The sequence below is a fragment of the Eschrichtius robustus genome, chromosome 3 (assembly GCF_028021215.1).
Source record: "Eschrichtius robustus isolate mEscRob2 chromosome 3, mEscRob2.pri, whole genome shotgun sequence".
In the NCBI taxonomy this organism is placed as follows: Eukaryota; Metazoa; Chordata; class Mammalia; order Artiodactyla; family Eschrichtiidae; genus Eschrichtius; species Eschrichtius robustus.
Window position 1 is genome coordinate 13,280,238 of NC_090826.1, and position 19,047 is coordinate 13,299,284.

Sequence of the window (19,047 nt, forward strand, 5' to 3'; positions counted from 1 at the left end):
CCCTCGCTAACCCTCTCCTCTTACTCCCCGGGATTTCAGAAATCTCCTTGAGCGCGGACTTCACTCGCACTGGCAAAATGAAGTCCATCGGAGGCAGGAAGGACCAGGTATGGCTCGACCTTGTCCGGCACCCCAAATGCTCCCGTAACTCCACTGGGTTCTCCTAGCGCGCCCCCTGGTGGTGATGAGGTGAACAGCGGTCTGTCTCATGTATCCATGTTAATAGTAAAAGAAACACAAATTTAAGAAGAACAGGGGAAAAAAAAGAAAATTAAAATCACGAATACCATTACCGTTTTGGTTTACATAGGTCCCATCTATCCTACAAAGCTAGATTTTCACGATTGTGGGTTCAGAGAATGTGTGTGTCCCACAAACTGGAAACTAGACTCACCCAGTTCATGCACAGCAGAGAAAAAACTTGCAGGGAGGTCTCAACTCTGGCTCAAAAATCCCCTATACTATGGGGAATTCCCTGGTGGTCCAGTGGTTAGGACTCCACACTTTCACTGCATGGGGCACGGGTTCAATCCCTGGTCTGGGAAATACGATCCCGCAAGCGCAAAGCGCAGCCAAAAAAAAAAAAAAAAAAAAAAAAAAATCCCCTATACTAGACTTTAGCGACTAGTGAGAGAGGTTCACATGGGGTGAATAATAGAGAAAAGAAGCAGGGGGTGGAGGAGGGAAGGAGCCAGGTTGGGGAAGGGAATGTATGTTGCAGAAATATAGGGTGGTGTGATATGCAGGTGATGAATCGTCTTAACTGGGGTGCGTGGATAAACCTCAGGGTGTCCCTGAAACCCCAAAGCTGCCTGCACATTTTTGTGCTGGTGTGCACTTTATTTTATTTTATTTTATTGATTGATTGATTGATTACTATTTTGGCCTCACTGCGTGGCTTGCTGGATCTTGGTTCCCTGGCCGGGTAGTGAAAGCTCCGAGTCCTAACTGGACCGCCAGGGAATTCCCCATATGCTGGTGTGCACTTTAGGATGATATGACCTGTCAAAAATTAAGATCCCTTTGTGGGGTCAGTCAAAAGTGGGGGGAAGAATTATAGCTCTGGGAGTGGAATTCATCCTTAGGTCCCTCCCAAAAACGCAGTCATTCCCTGGGGGAGAATGCTCTCCTACAAACAGAAGATGTCATCACTATTAGATTCCCGCTGGGAGGGGCTGCTCAATTTGCTTTCATCTTTGGGCAGACAGTAACCAGCTGCTAAGAACAGTGCCCACACTTTGGTGAACGAGTAATTAAGAGTTCTCAGAAGAGGAGCTATTTAGATTTGAATCTAGACACAAATATTTAGCTCAGTTTGGTTTGCTAATCCAACAGTTTTTAAAAGCTGTTGAAATCAATTTTACTGTCTTGGGCTCCTTTTTTTAAGTGGATGAATGGAATTTGTTTATGACTTTTGGGGCAGGCAAAAATCCACTCTTGGGACCAAAAAATTACCTGATGTGGGAACAAAATGTGTAAATCACACAAGGGTATCGAGGTGCTAGGGCAAGGTGGCTGGGCTTTCCCAGGAGTTGGAGGGACATACACAGGATCCTAAGTGTGCCCCATCTCTGCTGGGTGTCCACAGAGGACCTGGACCTGGGGCCCTCATGGGCAGGGCGCCATCCTGCTTGTGAACTGTGACAGAGACAGTCCCATATCTTCCACTGTGGACTGCAAGGATGACCAGCTTGACAGCAAAGGTAAAGACCCCCCAAGAACCAATGGGAATGAATAGAGTTTTGCCTTTTTGTGAAGCCTTTTGTCCTGAGCCTTGTAACAACCCTCAGAAACCAGGGTTATTGGAAGCGTGTTCTTGTTAACATGCCCGTTATGGAGGTGAAGGAATGTACAGGGGTCCTGAGAGGGCAAGTAACCTGCCCAAGGTCACACAGCAGCCAGGGAAGAGCTGGGAGCAATGCTGAGTCTCCCAATGCCTCCTCCAGGGCCCAATTTCCAACCCCAGCCTGTTGACCAACCCAAACTTCTGCTCTTGGGTCAAAACTGGGCCCAAAATAATTCAAAATGAAAGACTGACTAGAGCCCCAAATTCACGTCAGAACAGCCCTGAGCCCCTGCCATAGGCTGGGCACTGCTCGGACCAGTTCAGAATCCTTAACTCATTTGATCCTTCAGCTCAAGTTTCAGAAGTATGTATGGTCCTCACCCCCACTTTACAGATGGAAAAACTGAGGTATGGGGAAGTTAAGCAATTTGCTCTGGGTCACACAGGTAGTAAGTCACAGGCTCAGGATTTGAACCTGGGCATCCCAACACCAGGTCAGGTTTAGGGGCACAAGTTGGGCGCAGGGTCCCTGCTGGCACACCTCTGAGGCGTGGCCAGGGTGGAAGACCTGCACTGGAGGAGGGCACTGAGGGGGGGGCGGGATCATTTGGCCAGGGCAGCAGCTGCCGCCTTCCTGGGGAGTTGCTAGAATGGCCTAGAAATGGATGCATTTTAAAGTTGCGTGGAGTTGGCCTGGCCTGATGCCAGGGAGCAGCCTCTACACGGTGCCTGGCACCCAGTAATAATCAAACAGCCCGTATGTACCCTCCCAGGATGCCGGGCGCTGTAATATGCACTTTACACATGTGACTGTACCCTTCCCTCCGTGTGGGCTCTGCGCTTAGCCCTGTGTATTTACGAGGAAGCAGAGGCATGGAGAGCTGAAATACCTCCCCAAGCTCACACAGATCCAGGGTTCAAACCCCGCCCACTCCAGTGCCCTTGACCACGTGACTCTTGTCCAGCCTCTGACTCTCGTCCAGCTTCAATCTCCCCCAGCCTTTGCTGGCCACTATTCAGGTTGGCTCACTTCCCACGCAGGCCCCAGGGAGAAACCTTTCCACTCATTCACCCCACAAATAATTATTGAGCACCTGCCTTGTGCTAGGCATTGTTCTAGATGCTTCTCGGAGCTGGGAACAGAGCAACAAACAAGATAAATGTGATTTCTGCTTTGGCGAGTTTATATCCTAAGCTCATCCTAGTGGGAGAGGACCAAAACCTTGAATTCCTTTAATTCTAAAATGAAAAATATTGTTTAAATACTGGAAAGAGCATAAGGAAAATAAAGCCAGGTGACGTGATGAAGGGTGGTCTTGGTGAGGGGGGCGTCGTCTCAGGGGCCTGCGTCTCAGGCCACACCCTTCTCATTCCAGACCTGAAGGACATGTCCTTGGTGACCCTGAGCACGAAGACCCCCAGGGACTTCTTCAGCAAGCACCAGCTGGTGCCCCATGTGGCCAAATCCGAGATGGACAAAGTCAGGGTGTTTCGAGCCAATGGTGAGTCGCCCTTGGCCGTCACCTTGGTGTTCCCTTCCCACCCCAGCCAATGGGACTCAGCCCCTTCACACACACTTCAGTGAATAATTCCCGAGCACCTACCCTGTGCCAGGTTCTAAGAACCGAGGATGCAGCAGTGAGCAAGATGGACACCTCTGCCCATTACCTTGTAGAAAGGGCACAGACAAAATGCAGGCAAACAAGATGATGTCTGGGGCTGGATGAGCACTGAGAAGGAAATGACCTCCCTCCCAAGGTAGTGCTGGGCTCGGCTCTAGGCACAGGGCACGGAGCAAAGAACAAAACAAAGTCCCTGCCCTCATGTCACTTTCATCTCAGCGGGTTGAGAGCAATGATATGTAAAATCATTAAGTAAAGTGTCTAGTGCCTCAGACGGCATTAAATGCTACACAGAAGGATGCAACAGCGAAGAGGAAGAGAACGAGGGGTGTGGGGAAGGGGGGCCGGGGAAGGCTTCCCCCAGAAGGTGTCACTGAGCAGACGGAGGTGTGGGAACACCCAGGGGAAGGGCACTCCTGGCAGAGGAAACCACAAGTGCAAAGGCCCTGAGGTGGGATGTGCCCATGGGCTTGAGGAATGTAGGGAGGCCGGCTCCGCTGGAGTGTGTCATGCAAGGGTTAAGCGGGGGATGAGGGTGGAGAAGAAAGGCCAGAGGGGAAGGGGCTGGGTCAGGGAGGCAGGAAATGACTGTGGCTTTTAGTCTATGGGAGGTGGGGGGCCATCTGAGGGCTGTGCAGAGGCGCAACTTGATCTGACTTCCATTCAAACCACAGCGATTAGACTGACATTGGTTTGGCCACAAACCAACTCCTTGCCTCTGTGGAGGTATCACCTCCTCCAGGAAGCCTTCCCTGACCTTCCAGAACTTACTACTATTTGTAATTTTGACTGTCTTTGCTCCTCCCTACTTACCCAGGAGACTGTGCACTCCCTGGGGACCAGGACAGTCGCCCTGGTCTTTCCAGGTGTCAGCTGAGAGCAGGTGATAGGGAGTAAATGGATGGATGAACGAATGAATGAACTATAATGTATATTGGACTTTCTGTAAAGTTGTGAATGACTCAGGCACCCTCATCACTCCATTCCTGGACCTCCATCGGGAGGGTGAGGGCGGGGCCTTTAGTCCCTTCCTCCTAAGGGGAGGCTCCTGCCAGATCCAGCTGTGAGGGTTCCTTAGGGGTGAGATGCCACGGCCTTGGGAAGGCATCACACACCAAGAAGACAAGGTCTCAGAAGTAGGGACGCAGACCTGAGCCTCCCCTGCTCTCTCCCAGCAGACAAACAGCCCTCCAGGTACGGCATGATCCTGGGGCCACAGCACCCCTCTCACCCCCTGGAGCTCCAGGGTGGCCATCACAGCACAGACTTCTATGTGGAGGGCCTGGCTTTCCCAGACGCCAGCTTCCCAGGGCTCATTTCCCTCAATGTCTCCCTGCTGGACACGTCCAACCCAGTAGGCCAAGAGGGGGGATCTAGGCTTCCAGGCTCTGGCCCAGCTGGGGAGGGGGCTCCAAACAGCCACTGGGAAGCAGTAGGTGTTGGGCCCTGGCTGCTGTGACAGTTCCTCCCCTACCCTTCCCCCTGCAGGAGCTCCCCAAGGTCCTGGTTTTCCAAGACAGTGTGGTCTTCCATGTGGCCCCCTGGATCATGACCCCCAATACTCAGCCCCCGAAGGAGGTGTATGTGTGCAGGTGAGGGGCCCTGGAGGGCTGAGGGCGGGGCACAGACACACCCCCAGGGAGAGCCCTGGACCAGGAGCCCATCACGCACTTGCTGTGTAAATGGGGAAAAGGTGATATCTGTGCTATGACTTGCTGAGGGCTGAGGCTTGTTAAGAACCATAAAAAGGTCAGGAAAATCATTATTGGTGGTGTTTCCGTGTCACTATCCTGCCCTGAGGCAGGCCAAGGGCTGCTTTAGCTCCTGGGGGCCTCTAGAGTTGGCCAGACCTGGAAGATGAGAACCCTGGGTCCCTGGGCGAGGCCTCCAGGGCTCCTCAGAGGGCAGCCTGTGAGCCTTCTGCACCAGGAACCCCTGGGCACTCATTTACAATGCACGTTCCGGGCCAACCTCTGAACTGCTGGGTCTCGACTCTGGGGGCAGGACGGGGCCCAGCTGTGTTTTCACAAGTTGCCGGAGGAGGCTTGGCATCCCTCCCGCAGTCTGAGAGCCCCTGCTAACCATGCGGGGTCACAGGGGGACCTTCCCCTCTCCTCTTCCCATTGCTTTGGGGCAGAAGGGGTGAGAATGTAACCCTGTGGTCAGGACACAGGCTGGAAACCAGCAAGGCCTGGGTTTGAATCCAGATGGCGTGACCTTGACCTCTGACCTCCTCATTCTGTCTCCTCCTCGGTGGAAGGCTGCCCGCTAGTTCCCCTACTGGGCTGTTACCAGAGTTCAGTGAGCTAAGCTCGCTAAGAGCAGAGAGACAGGGTGAGCTGCGGCCTCTGTCCAGGCTCCAGGTGTCTTGAAGCACCCGCTGTGCCCCTCCCCCACTCCACCCAGCCCTGAGTTCCTGCTCCATCCCTAGAGACACCCCAGGGGTCCAGCTTGCCCCCTCGGAGGCCAGCCAAGGCCACTGGCTGCTGAATCAAGGGCACTAAGGAGATTGTTCTTTCTGTTCTTTCTAGGTTATTTGAAAATGAGGATTTCCTGAAGTCAGGGGCTGCTCTGGCCAAGAAAGCCAGGTGCAAGCTGATGGTCTGTGCCAAGGAGGAGAGCATGAATGACCGGTGGATGCAGGTGCGTGGCCCGGGCGCACAGGAGGCGCATCCCTGAGGGTCAAGGGACACGGGGACCTGGGCTCCTGGGGCTCGGCCGAGCACCTGGCTGGCCACCCTTCCTCAGAGAGTTAGGAGCCTCTGAGGGTCCTCGCAGACGGAGGGCTCAGGCAAGTGACTCCACTGACATCTACTGCGGCCACGTCATGCCGGCCGTGGTCACCAAGATGACCACATTCCTGCTTGAAAGGTCTCAGACAACTTCAGGAAATTGAGGAAATGCTGCAAAGCTCAGGGGGCTGGAGCTCAACCATTCTCCCTAGCAACCTCCCTCCAAGCCAGCCTTCCCGGGCTTGGCCACCAGGCCAGGCCACACCCCTGCTCCAGCACTTTCCATGGCTCCCATCTCCTCCTCCTCAGCTTGCCTCTCAATCTGGCTGTCCCACACTGGCCACACTGGATCACCATTCCGTCTCTGTGCCAGGCTCCCCCTCCACCCCATCGTGCCATGAGCCCCCTGAGGGCAGAGAGGGAGTCTCATTCAGCTCAACACCCAGAACCTGGCATTGGGTGGTGCCAGTGGGCAGTTGGCGGGCTGACCGAGCCTCCGTGCCTCTCCTTCCATGCTGCCCGCCCTGCTCCCACCCCATCCCATAGCCCTGCTCCTTCTCTCCAGCCGCCCTCCCCATTCCCACCCCCACGTCCAAATCAGTCCTGTCCAATCCCAGCTCGAATCCCCTCCATAAATGTCCTCAATCCCTCCAGCGGGGAATTCATTCCTCTTTCTTCTAAACCTCCAAATAATACCCTCTCTTCCTTTCTCATCCTTCCATCTGTGTTAAATCAGGTTGAACCAGAAGAAATGGCTGATATGCCACCATTTTTTACCTCCAAGAATGGCAATTTCGGATGGTTCAGCTAATAGTGATGTGTCCAACATCACGCCTGCCTGGTAAAATACAGGCAGGATGTGTACTCGATTCATTTCTGCGCCCTCCCCGTCTCTGCCCCATGGGCTTGGCTGGGGCCTCACCTGCCCTCCTTTGGGGCAGAGCTACCTCTGCCCTCCAGCCTCAGCTCAGCAACGCTCCTTCTCTTTTTTTTAAATTAATTTTTATTGGCGTATAGTTGCTTTGCAATGTTGTGTTAGTTTCTGCTGTACAGCAAAGTGAATCAGTTACACATATACATATATCTTCTCTTTCTTAGATTCCCTTCCCTTTTAGGTCACCACAGAGCATTGAGTAGAGTTCCCTGTGCTATAAAGTAGGTTCTTTTTAAGAACTCTCCTCTGACCCGTCCCAACTGAATCAGGAGTCCCTCCTCCGTGTTCCCGAAGACCCCTCACTTCCCTCCCATCACCTCCTAGCACCGGGTGGTGAGTGCCCAGCTCCTGGATCTCCCCTCGAGGACAGGCTCGTACACCATGGGTCCCTGGCATCTGGCCCGGCACTCACCAGGAGCGAGAGTGAAGGGCACGCCATTGCTTCCACTACACGTTGGTTCAAACACAGGACAGTAAGCTCTGCTTTCCTGGAGCCCCTCCTCTGGAGTTGAATGTCCCACGTGTGCTTGCCCTTGACTGCAAGGGGGAGAGTGTGGATGGTTCCCCACCCCCATCCCTGCGCTGGGGGTTGAGACCCAGGCAGCACGCGTAACAGCCTCCCCTCCACTCGCTCTTCACAGGATGAGATGGAGATCGGCTACATCCAAGCCCCACACAAAACACTGCCCGTGGTCTTTGAATCCCCAAGGAACAGAGGCCTGAAGGATTTCCCCATCAAATGCGTGCTGGTACGTACTAGACGGGGATGGGCACCAGCGCTGAAACCCTTGCCTTGATTGAGGCCTCCTTCCTCATTTTCTGTCTCCCACCCCCGCCTGCTGCTGAGCGCCCTGCAGGTGTGCGTCCTGCCCAAGCAGCCATCACACAGGTGGCCAGGGCATTTTTGTTATGTGATGAGATCTGGCTCTTCCTTTCCCAAAGCCCTTTCTGGCCATGAGCTCACTTTGTCCTCAGGAAAACCCTGCCGAGGACATAAATCCTCCCCACAGATGCTCTTGGGACTTCCCTGGCGGTCCAGTGGATAAGACTTCACGCTTCCACTGCAGGGGGCACGGTTTCGATCCCTGGTCGGAGAGCTAAGATCCCACATACTGTGCAATGAGGCCAAAAAAAAAAAAAAAAAGATGCTCTTGCTGGAAGGTGGGGGTAGGGCCAGGACCAGAACCTTCCCCAATGTCCAGCTGGAGGCTCTGTCTTTTGGGTGGGAGTCTGGTCTTTGGGGGGCTCCCTCTGGGACATGGGGGTGTTCAGGATCAGGGTGGTCATTTCCTCGGTGTGACTTTATCAGCCAAGGTCTCTACATGTGTTTGGGGGGTGGGGCGAGGGTGACATATTAGTGAGTCATGCTTGACTAACCTGGCAGTTCTGGGCAAACTCAGCAAAGAAGAAGAATAATAATAGCAATAATAATGGTTACATTTATTGAGCACGCGTTCTGTGGCAGTCACAGGGCTAAATTCTTACATGAGCTGACTCATTTAATCTAACAACCTCTAAGGTAGATGCTATCACTAGGCCCATTTTATAGACGAAGAAACTGAGGCTCAGAGAGGTGAAGCAGCTTTCCCGAGGTCACACAAAAAAATAGAGTGAAGCTAGAATTCAAACTGGGCCATGAGCACCCTGCTCCCTGCTTTCCCAGTAAGACCCCAGGCCTGCGATCTGAGCCTGGACAGCCCCCTAACCTCAGGCACCAGGGAAAACAAAGGAAAGAGTGCAGGGTGCAAGGTTTGCTGTGGGGAATGGCTTTCCAAGGAGCACCCTGTGCCCCAAGGGGAAAGGAAGCGGCCCTGCCCACGAAGGAGGCTTTGAAAGGAAACTTGAGTTTAACTCGCTTGTTCTCCTGTGCTGAGTGGTGCCAATGAGGGGATTTAGTTGGGGTCACTGGTATCTCTCTGCCACAGAATCAGGTTAATCCTGTTTCAGGAGCAACAGGATGAATTTGCCAGCTGCGCTGAGACTTTGGCACTTCTCGCTGATTTCACTCCTATTGTGTTCAGTGGCCATGTCTCGAAGAGTGAGGAAGGCTAGGCTCTCTGACGTCACCAGCCAGCTGCCAGGCAGACAGACAGACACCGCAGCACAGGTGTCCTCACCCAACCCACAGACAGCCTCGGAAGAGGGGGGCTGCGACGGTCTCTTAGCCACGCTCGTCTGGGGTATTCAAATCACTCAGGAAAAGAATTAGGATCAAAGTCAAACTCCTCGAAAAGGCAACCCTCTTGCACTGTTGGTGGGAATGTAAATTGATGCAGCCACTATGGAGAACAGTATGGAGGTTCCTTAAAAAACTAAAAATAGAACTACCATACGACCCAGCAATCCCACTACTGGGCATATACCCTGAGAAAACCATAATTCAAAAGAGTCATGGTTGAGGTCTATCCCAATGGGGCTTTTTCTGTAAACCTACATCGTTGGAAACGCCTCATAGATTAACTGTGTAGTTTCCTTTACTCATAGAACTACCTGTTAGATCTGTGGGAAAGAACTACAAGACAGAGCTGCCAAGTAAACTATGAAAAACCTAACAAACTTTTTATCTTAGGTATTGGCATATCCCAATGATCTGTACTGTTCTAGGGTGTGATGGCTTAGGAGTGAATATGATTTGAACCTAATACAATTTTAGAGGGTGTCAAATTCAGAACCAGGCAGATCCATCCCTGACCCTAAACATGGTCCTACAGTAAATCGCTTGAGGAAACTGGATCCCAAAGATTACAGGTGGGGAATTTTGAAGTGTGTCCATATTTCATTGGAGATCAAAGAAGCCTAACTAAAAGAATTGTGGGCTGACTCACATGATAACTTCCTTTTGAAAGGGCTATTTTATCTTGAAGATTGGGAGTTTGGAGGAACTAAGGTGATTGGCAGTGGAAAGAATCAGAACATGTGAAATTCCTTAAAAATTTATTGACTTAAATAACTTTGTCTGTGTTACACATAATTAAAAAAAAAAAAAACCCTTAAAAAAAAAAAGAGTCATGTACCACAGCGTTCATTGCAGCTCTATTTACAATAGTCAGGACATGGAAGCAACCTAATTGTCCTTCAACAGATGAATGGATAAAGAAGATGTGGCACATATATACAATAGAATATTACTCAGCCATAAAAAGAAATGAAACTGAGTTATTTGTAGTGAGGTGGATGGACCTAGAGTCTGTCGTACAGAGTGAAGTAAGTCAGAAAGAGAAAAACAAATACCATATGCTAACACACATATATGGAATCTGAAAAAAAAAAAAAAGGTTCTGAAGAACCTAGGGGCAGGACAGGAATAAAGACGCAGATGTAGGGAATGGACTTGAGGACATGGGGAGGGGGAAGGGTAAGCTGAGACGAAGTGAGACAGTGGCACGGACATATATATACTACCAAATGTAAAGTAGATAGCTAGTGGGAAGCAGCCACATAGCACAGGGAGATCAGCTCGGTGCTCTGTGACCACCTAGAGGGGTGGGATAGGGAGGGTGGGAGGGAGATGTAAGAAGGAGGGGATATGGGGATATATGTATACATATAGCTGATTCACTTTGTTATACAGCAGAAACTAACACACCATTGTAAAGCAATTATACTCCAATAAAGATGCTTAAAAAAAAAAAGTCAAACTCCTCACCAGGCAACAGCCCCATCTGCTTCCCCAACCCCATCATGGGCCACTTTCCCTGTCCCTCACCTGGCTCCAGCCCCACTGGCCTCCTTCCTGTTCTTCAAATGTACCCAACTTGTGCTTGCCCCAGGGCCTTTTCATATGCTGTTCCCGCTTCCCGGTTAGCTTCCCGGTTAGCTTCCCGGTTCACATGTCTGGCTGCTTCTCCACCTTCAGGTCTCAGCTTCAATGCCCGCCTTAGTGAGGCCATCCTGGTACTGAAGGACACATCCGCGCCCCTGGCATTCTCCACTGCAGCACTGCTGGTTCCTTCTGGAGTCTCTGTTATAAATCACCGGACTGTTTACTTTCCATCCTCTGTCTCCCTGCTAGACTGGAAGCACCACAAGGGCAGGGCCTGGGCCGTAGTGCCCATCACTGTACACCAGGCACTTAGCACGCAGCTTACACGTGGTGGATGTTCTCCCACAAGACAACGTCAGTACATTTTAAATGGGTCAGTGGAACACCAGTAGCACTTGCCATAAGTAGAAGCGTTGAACCTTGAAGTTAAACAGAATGAAAACAAAAGAGTGCTATTAAATCCAGCTCCACACAAATGACTGCAAAAACTCTGAACCACGTTTCGCCCTCCGCTTGTTAAGACGGGAGGTTAGCTGGTATTAAGGATGGATTTGCATCTCCCACTCTGGGACTTTCATCTTTGATGAACCAGAAAGACTGGAGGAGAACTTGGACACATTCTAAGCCTGTGCTGGAACCTGTAGCAAGTAGCACATGTGAGCATCTCCTGCACATCTTGCTCTGGGTTGGGGGGGCCCTTCTCCAGACCATGGATACCCCTTCATTCGCCTGCAGAAATCCAAGCCTGCAGCCTAGGTAGCTTTCTTCTCATGGCGACAGCCAGGGCAGTGACTTGGATGAATTTGCTATTCATTCATCAAACGTTCTTTGAGCACATACTCTGTGTCCAGCTCTGTTCTAGGCACTTGGAATCTATTGGTGAGCAATGCCAAGGCCCCTGCCCTCATGGAGCTGACATTCTAGCCCAGAGAGATAGACAAGGAACCATATGTTTAATGAATAAATACATTACGTTATATGTTGGGAGGTGAAATCAAGTACTGCAGAAAAAGAAAGAGCAGAATCAAGGGGCTCACAGGTGCCAGAGTGGTGGGGGGATTGGATTGCAATTTTAAATAAAATGGTCAGGGGAGGCCTCTTTGAGAAGTTGACACTGGAGCAAAAACTGGAAAGAGGTGAAGAAGTTGACTCTATAGACATCTCGGTGAAGAGTGTTCTGGGCGGTGGGACAGCCAGTGCAAAGGCCCTGAGGCAGGGCATGCCTGGCATGTTCACAGAATAGCGAGGAGGCCTGAAGGGGTGGAGCTGAGTGAGCAAGAGGCAAAGTGGTAGGAGAGGCAGAGAGGTGATGGGGATGAGGTGTAGTGGGGAGACGGATCCTGTGAGCTTCTTGGCCATCGTAAGGCCATTTGTTTAGAATCTGAGAAACTGGGGAATCATTGCAGAGTCTTAAACAGAGGATGATTATGATCTGATTGATGTTATTAAAGAGAACCTCTGGCTGCCCACTGAGAATGGACGGCAGCGGGGCAAGGGTGGGAGCAGGGAGAGTGGGGATGAGGCTGGTGCTGTAACTGGTGAAAGATGATGGGGTTGCAGACCAGGGGAGAAGGGGAGGGGGTGAGAAACGGCCAGATTTGGGATATGCTTTGAGGACAGAGCCAATAGGATTTCCTGATGCTGTGAGGGAGTGACAAGCCTAGGTGACTTCAGGTTTTGACCCTTGTGAGTGGCAGGTGTCATCCCTTGAGATGGGAGCACTGAGGGAGGAACAGGGGACAAGGGGCTGGGAAGCGGGGATCAGCAGTTCTGTTTGGGGCAAATGTGAGATATTTAGGCAACATCCAAGTGGGACGTTGCACCACATGTACGGCGTTTGGGAGGGAAATGCAGACTGAGATATAAACGTGGGCATGGTCAGCACGTGGATGGTATTTCATGAGACTGGGTGAGATCATCAAAGGAGGGAGTGAATCAAGGCCCCCAGTACACAGGAGGCTGAGAGGGAGCAATGGCCGAAGCCAAGTGCAGAAAGTGTGGGAGGGACGTGGGGGTGACCAGCTGACTCGGATGCTGCTAATGGACAAGGAAGCCTGGGCACTGCCCATTGGGTTTAGCTGTGTGACCATGAAGACCTCGAGGGAGCAGTGTTGATGGCCCAGCCATCAGGTTGGCATGGGTTTTAGAGAGAAAGGGAGGATTTGGAAATGATGGTTTTTAGACTTATGCTATCACAGACCTCCTTGAGACTAGTCATCTTCCCAGAAAAACGCACCCAAGTTCACTATTTGGAATCTGTTTTCAGGGAGTCTGTGGCCCCCATGAATCCCCAGGGTACAGACCATCGACTTGTAGGAAGCAGAGTTACAGGTGCAGTAAGTAGACCGAATGATGGCTCCTCAAATGTGGCCTAATCCCCAGAACCAGATGCTGTCTTACATGGCAACAGGGCTTTGCAGATGTGATTAAGTTAGGGATCTTGAGATGGGGATTCTCAGGATCTGGGTGGGCTCTATGTAATCACAACGCTCCTTGTGAGAGGGAGGAAGGCGGGTTGCGGTGAGAAAAGGCATGTGATGACAGCAACAGAGGTTGGAGTGATGGGCATTGAAGAGATGGAAGAAGAGGCGACCAGCCGACGTGGCCACTAGAAGCTGAAAAAGGAAAGAAAATGGATTCTCTGCCAGAGCCTCCAAAAGGAACCAACATGCCACCCCTTGATTTTAGCCCAGTGAAACTGATTTCAGACTTCTGACCTCAGAACCGTCAGAGATAAATGTGTGTTGTTTGAAGCCACTAATTGGGTTACAGCAGCAGCTGGAAACTAATACGGGGGTGAGAGGTGTGTCACCTGACCAGTCTTCTCATGAAGATGGAGATGTCACAGCCATTTGGGGAGGTTCATTCCAGCCCGAGGTCAGGATGCAGCCCCATTGGACCAAGATGGCCTGTTGTAGAGACAGTTCAAATCCCAGTCTTGCAAACTGGCTCTGGAACCTGAAGAGCCACACACCACTCTGACCTTAGTTTCTGCTCTGAAAATGAGGATAAAAATGAGATCTTGCAGATTCATTATTACACCCGAGTTAAGGTTAATGAAGCAGCGGGTGCCCATTAGGGACTCTGACAAATCCTGGTCCCTTTTCTTGCCCCCCTGACTCAGCTTTCCTTCAATATTCCACACATAATAATGAGACCTGCTCTGAACCAGCTGCTGAAAGGTTACTCCCTGTGACCAGGCTAATCTTTAAACCTGGACCCCACCCTCTCCTCACCCAGGGACTAAGTTCTCTAACTCTTGGCACTGCTTCTCCCATCTCAGGGTCCAGATTTTGGCTACATGACTCGAGTGCCCCAAACCTCGACTCCTTTGGGAACCTGGAAGTGAGCCCCCCCGGTGACAGTCGGGGAGAAGGAATACCCGCTGGGCAGGATTCTCATTGGGGACAGCGGTTACCCCAGGTCAGGAGGGGAGGGGGGGGAGGGGGGTGGCCAGCACCCAGAGATGCTGGGGAAAAGCAGAGGCCAGAGCAGAAGCCTTCCCTACTTGCTCCCAGACCAAGAAGGCTCCACAAACTTGAGGGGGTATGAGAGCAATCAAAATACACAGCAAGGAATACCTGCTCGGGAGCCCAACAGTTCCAAGCTCAAAGTCCAGCTCTGCCACTTACACACTTTTGGTAGGTAAATATTTACTGAGCACCTACTATGTGCACGGCACTGTGCTAGGAGCTAGGAAGGAATGTAGCCATGAACGTGACAGATAGGTCCCTGCCACTATTCTAGTGGGGGAGACACATAATAGAAAAGCAAACAAATAAAATAATTTCAAACAGTGAAGAGAGCACAAAAGAGAGGGGCAGAGGAAGATTGGGAACTATGTTAAGGTGACCAGAGAGGGCCTCTCTGGGGAGGGGGCTTTTGAGCTGAGGTCTGATGACAAGGAGGACATGGCTGCATGGACATCTGGGGTGGAGGGTTCCTGGCAGACGAAAGAGCATGGGCAAAGATCCTGTGGCAGGAATAGCTTAGTGCAGGGGTCCCCAGCACCCGGCCACGGACTGGTACCTGTCCGAGGCCTGTTAGGAACCGGGCCGCACAGCAGGAGGTGAGCGGCAGGCGAGCGAGTGAGCGAAGCTTCATCTGTATGTACAGCTGCTCCCCATCGCTCGCATTTCCGCCTGAGCTCTGCCTCCTGTCAGCACTATGGTGAGTTGTACAATTATCTCATTATATATTACGATGTAATAATAATAGAAATAAAGTGCACAATAAATGTAATGCACTTGAATCATCCTGAAACCATCTCCCGCCACCCCCCATCCCCGTCCATGGAAAAATTGTCTTCCACGAAACCGGACCCTGGTGTCAGAAAGGTTGGAGACCTCTGGCTTAGTGGGTTCAAGCAGGCCAGAGTGGCTAAAACAGACTGAGCAAGAGAAAGAGCAAAGAGCTAGATCACAAAGGACCTTGGAGGTCAGAGCAAGAGGAAAACTGATGTCCCCAAGGGCACACAGCTAATAAGAGTTCACCGACTCAGTGGGACCAGCTCCAGACCCCACGTTTACTCACAACACCAGCATCTAGGCTGAGTCAACAGGCAGTGCTTTCTGAAGCTAAGCTCTGGTCCTACTTACCTTACTGACTCCATGCCTCAGTTTTCCCCAACAAAACTGGGGTGACAATTTCTAAATTTCTCAGATGTTAGGAGATATAATAATAATAAAAAAAGGCATCCCAGGGTCCTGAATCCCTTCCCTGAAGGAGAACCTTGACCCCTTCGCCAAGTCCCAGTCCCGCAGAGACTTCCTTGTTAATCCCCACCCTTGTTGGCTCCCCCACCCCCATCTCCCCATAACCCCTTTAACCCCGCATTGGCAGCAAGGAAAGCCAGGAGATGCACCAGGACCTGCAGGATTTCCTCAGTGCCCAGCAGGTGCAGGCCCCTGTGAAACTCTACTCCGACTGGCTGTCTGTGGGCCACGAGGATGAGTTCCTGAGCTTCGTTCCAGTGCACAAGAAGGTGCAGTCTGGGGGGCTGCCTGGAGGAAGCCACATGCCTCCTTCTTGGGTTTCCAAACACAGCTCTGCCTCTGCCTGGGGGTGACTGACCTTACCTTCCTGACTCTGTTTTTGCCTCACCCCCAGGAGGGGGCATGTAAGAGGTGGCCTGCCCAGGTCCAAGCCCACACTCCCCGTACCCTCAGCAGAGCCTTCCTCCTTAGGAGACCCAGGGGCAAAGCTGACCTCTGACCCCAGGGTTTCTGCCTCCAGGGCTTCCGGCTGCTCCTGGCCAGCCCCAGGTCCTGCTACAAACTGTTCCAGGAGCAGATGAAGGACGGCCATGGGGAGGCTCTGCTGTTCCAAGGGGTCAAGAGTAAGTTGGCCATGCCTGTTCTTTTACCTGGGAAACTTCCTCTGCCTTCACATGGTCTCCTATTGCCAGATGGAATCATTCAGGCAACAGACATCTTCTGAGCAGCCACTGGCACCAGGCTTTGTGCTAAGTGCTGGGGATGCTGTATGAACAGGGCAGAATAGCTCCCTGCCCTCAGGACCCACAGTCCGGGGCAAAGTGAGTGAAGGAAACAACTAAACACAGGGGCATTAAGGGGTGTCTGGGAGGAGCTCAAGGAAGGCTTCCTGGAGGAGGCGAAGGTCAAGCATGAGCATGAGAGATGAGCAGGAGTTGGCCAGGCAAATGGGGCAGTGGGATGGGAGGAAGAGAGATATTCCAGACAGAAGGAACGGCAAAGGCACAGAGGCAGGAGAACGCAAGATGTGTTTGAGGACCTGAAGAAAGTTCAGTCTGGGTGGAGCACAGAATGAAATATGTTTTTCAGTGAAGTCCACAGACACTGGCCAGAGTCAGAGGTTGAAGTCACCATGGCTGAGAGTTCTCACCTAATATCTGTATATGTCCTGTAGCATCAGGCAATGGTCAGACCTCTGTTTGCCCCTCCGGAAACGGGATCCCTTTGGAGATAAGAGAATTTAAGGGAGCAAAGGTAACACTCTTAATGAGAACTTACCCTGGTAGATTATTTTATTAAAGTCATCTGCCTCCCAGATGCTCATAATAAACCTATATGTTAGGAATCATTGCTGCCCCCATTTTATAGATGGGAAAACTGAGTCCCAACTGGACCTGCTGGGAAGAGCAAAATGGACCTCTGAATTCATCTGCTTTTTTTCTTTTCTTTTTCTCCATGACAGACAAAACCCAGCAGAAAATAAAGGACATTCTGTCAAACGAGAAACTGAGAGAACATAATTCATATGTGGAGGTACTAGCCTGGCTGCCCAGGAGATGCCATATCCTGGGCAGACCTGACACCTCCACCCCCCACCTCCAGCCCCCTTCCCTGAGGTTAGAGGCCCAAGGCAGAGCCTTCCACGAGCTCCGTGATGAACAGCTCTGGGATTTGGGTCAATGTGTGCGTGACAGAGAGAAAGAGGGAGAGGAGACCTCGGTCACCACTACAGGAACACTCACAAGGTGATGCACGGAAGAGAGAGAATTGGCAAAGCTGGAGTTGGAGAAAGATGGGGGAAACTCTCAGAAACAGAGGGACAGGGGCAGGAGATAGGCCAAGGGTTGGAGTGACTGGAAAGGCAGGGACACAGAAGCAGAAACAAGAGGCAGAGGGACTGAGCAGAGGGAGGGAAGGACGGAGGAAAAGAAGGTGCCCATCACCGCCTTCCTGACCCTGTCCCTGGTCATTCCCCTGGCCCGGCCTCGGCTCCACCTGCCCCTCCCCCACGGCAGCCCGCGCCCCGCCCCCTGCTAGCCCCGCCCCACCCACCGCCGTCCCCTCCTCCCGCCCCCCCAGAAATGCATCGACTGGAACCGGGAGGTGCTGAAGCCGGAGCTGACGGAGCGGGACATCGTGGACGTCCCCCAGCTCTTCAAGCTCCAGAAAGGCTTCGAAGGGACCCTCAAGGCCGAAGCCTTTTTCCCAAACGTGGTGAGGAAGTGACCTTCTGAGTAACCTTAAGTCAGAGAGGCCAGCTGGGCACTGGGTCCAGGAGGCTTGGTTGTCTCCTCACCCGTTGGGGTTTGCACGGCCCTATCCGCCTTACAGAGGCTTTAGGCAACCACCTGGGGGTCAAAGACTATCATTGCCCCCACTTTGCAGATGATGCCCAGGGAGACCAGGTTCCTGGCAAGAGGTGGGATTCAGAACTGGGATTCAGAGCCTGGGGTCTGGCTGAACTGCCCGTTGTGGACTTCCGGTGGCGGGTGAGGTAAGAATGGGGCAGGTTTTGGTGGGGGAGACAAGCAACAAGCAAGATGCTCTCAGGTCGAATTAAGTACCATGAAGGGAATAAAGGTGGGGCACCTTTTCAGACTGGTCCAGGAAGGCCTCTCTGAGGAGGTTAGGCTGGCACTGCCTGGGCGAAGTGGGACTCACCTGTCTGAAGGTGAACTTGAGGGAGATCCACTTTTGTCGAGAACTTTTAACTGATCCCAGCACCATCTTGAAGTCATCTAGTATATATTTCCCATCCCTCTGCCCTCTTGCTCTGTCTCTTCCAAGAATACCCAAAGGCCAGGCAGAAACCTCACCCAATACTACTGGGGTCCTTCAGCCCCCTCTCCTGCTGCAGCTGCGGATTACTGTTCAGGGAAGGGCCAGTAGTCCCTGGCACAGTGGTCCTCAAACTGGGTTCTCCAGGGCCCTGGGGTTCCAAGGTAGGACCTCAAATGCAGTGGTTTAGATTTTTTCTGTTCATGCATTGAAGTGCTGCAGAAGATTTTGTTTAGAATAAACCTTCCTTGGCTAAAACGAGACAGGAGGGGGCACCCTCCTCTTAACCCCTGGAATAAAATTGGCCCCAAGCATTTCAGTTTTTCTCCAGTTTAGCCCAGCCAGGCAAGAAAGCTGATGCCGACGGCTGGGGGATGAGGCATCTCAGATGAAGTAATCAGCTATGCTGAGGGCCGACTTGGTACCTCCACTGTGCGAGGCCCCAGAGGGAGCTGGAGCCTGAGCCATGACTCTCCCAGGAGCCCCGTGATGGGAGGTGGGGGCGTGGGCCTGGGCGAGGAACAGGCGGAGAAACGAAGAGTGCCAGGCACTCGGCACTGGCTGCATCTGAGCAGTGAGATGCCCCTTCAGTGACTCATAAGCCCTGGTGACTGACTCGTACTTACTACGAGCTGGCACAGACTCTGCATACAGGTTCTTAACCAATTGTCATAGCAATGGAAATGTGTTTGGGCTCTTTTTGCTGATGGGGCTCAG

General features: G+C 52.1%; 1 protein-coding gene and 1 non-coding gene across 2 annotated transcripts in view; both read left to right on the plus strand.

The window, feature by feature from the left end:
• Nucleotides 1–19,047, plus strand: part of LOC137760516 (protein-arginine deiminase type-4-like) — a 38,286-nt gene that overhangs the window by 18,358 nt on the left and 881 nt on the right. The window contains 12 exon segments of the mRNA XM_068537504.1: nucleotides 40–107; nucleotides 1,589–1,703; nucleotides 3,163–3,288; nucleotides 4,584–4,762; nucleotides 4,897–5,000; nucleotides 5,940–6,051; nucleotides 7,716–7,823; nucleotides 14,121–14,260; nucleotides 15,680–15,821; nucleotides 16,073–16,175; nucleotides 17,015–17,085; nucleotides 17,632–17,766. Coding sequence (XP_068393605.1) covers nucleotides 40–107; nucleotides 1,589–1,703; nucleotides 3,163–3,288; nucleotides 4,584–4,762; nucleotides 4,897–5,000; nucleotides 5,940–6,051; nucleotides 7,716–7,823; nucleotides 14,121–14,260; nucleotides 15,680–15,821; nucleotides 16,073–16,175; nucleotides 17,015–17,085; nucleotides 17,632–17,766 — 1,403 coding nt within the window.
• On the plus strand, nucleotides 9,469–9,599 carry LOC137763207 (small nucleolar RNA SNORA18). The gene has a single exon (XR_011073765.1). It is a non-coding gene; the product is annotated as a small nucleolar RNA SNORA18 (small nucleolar RNA).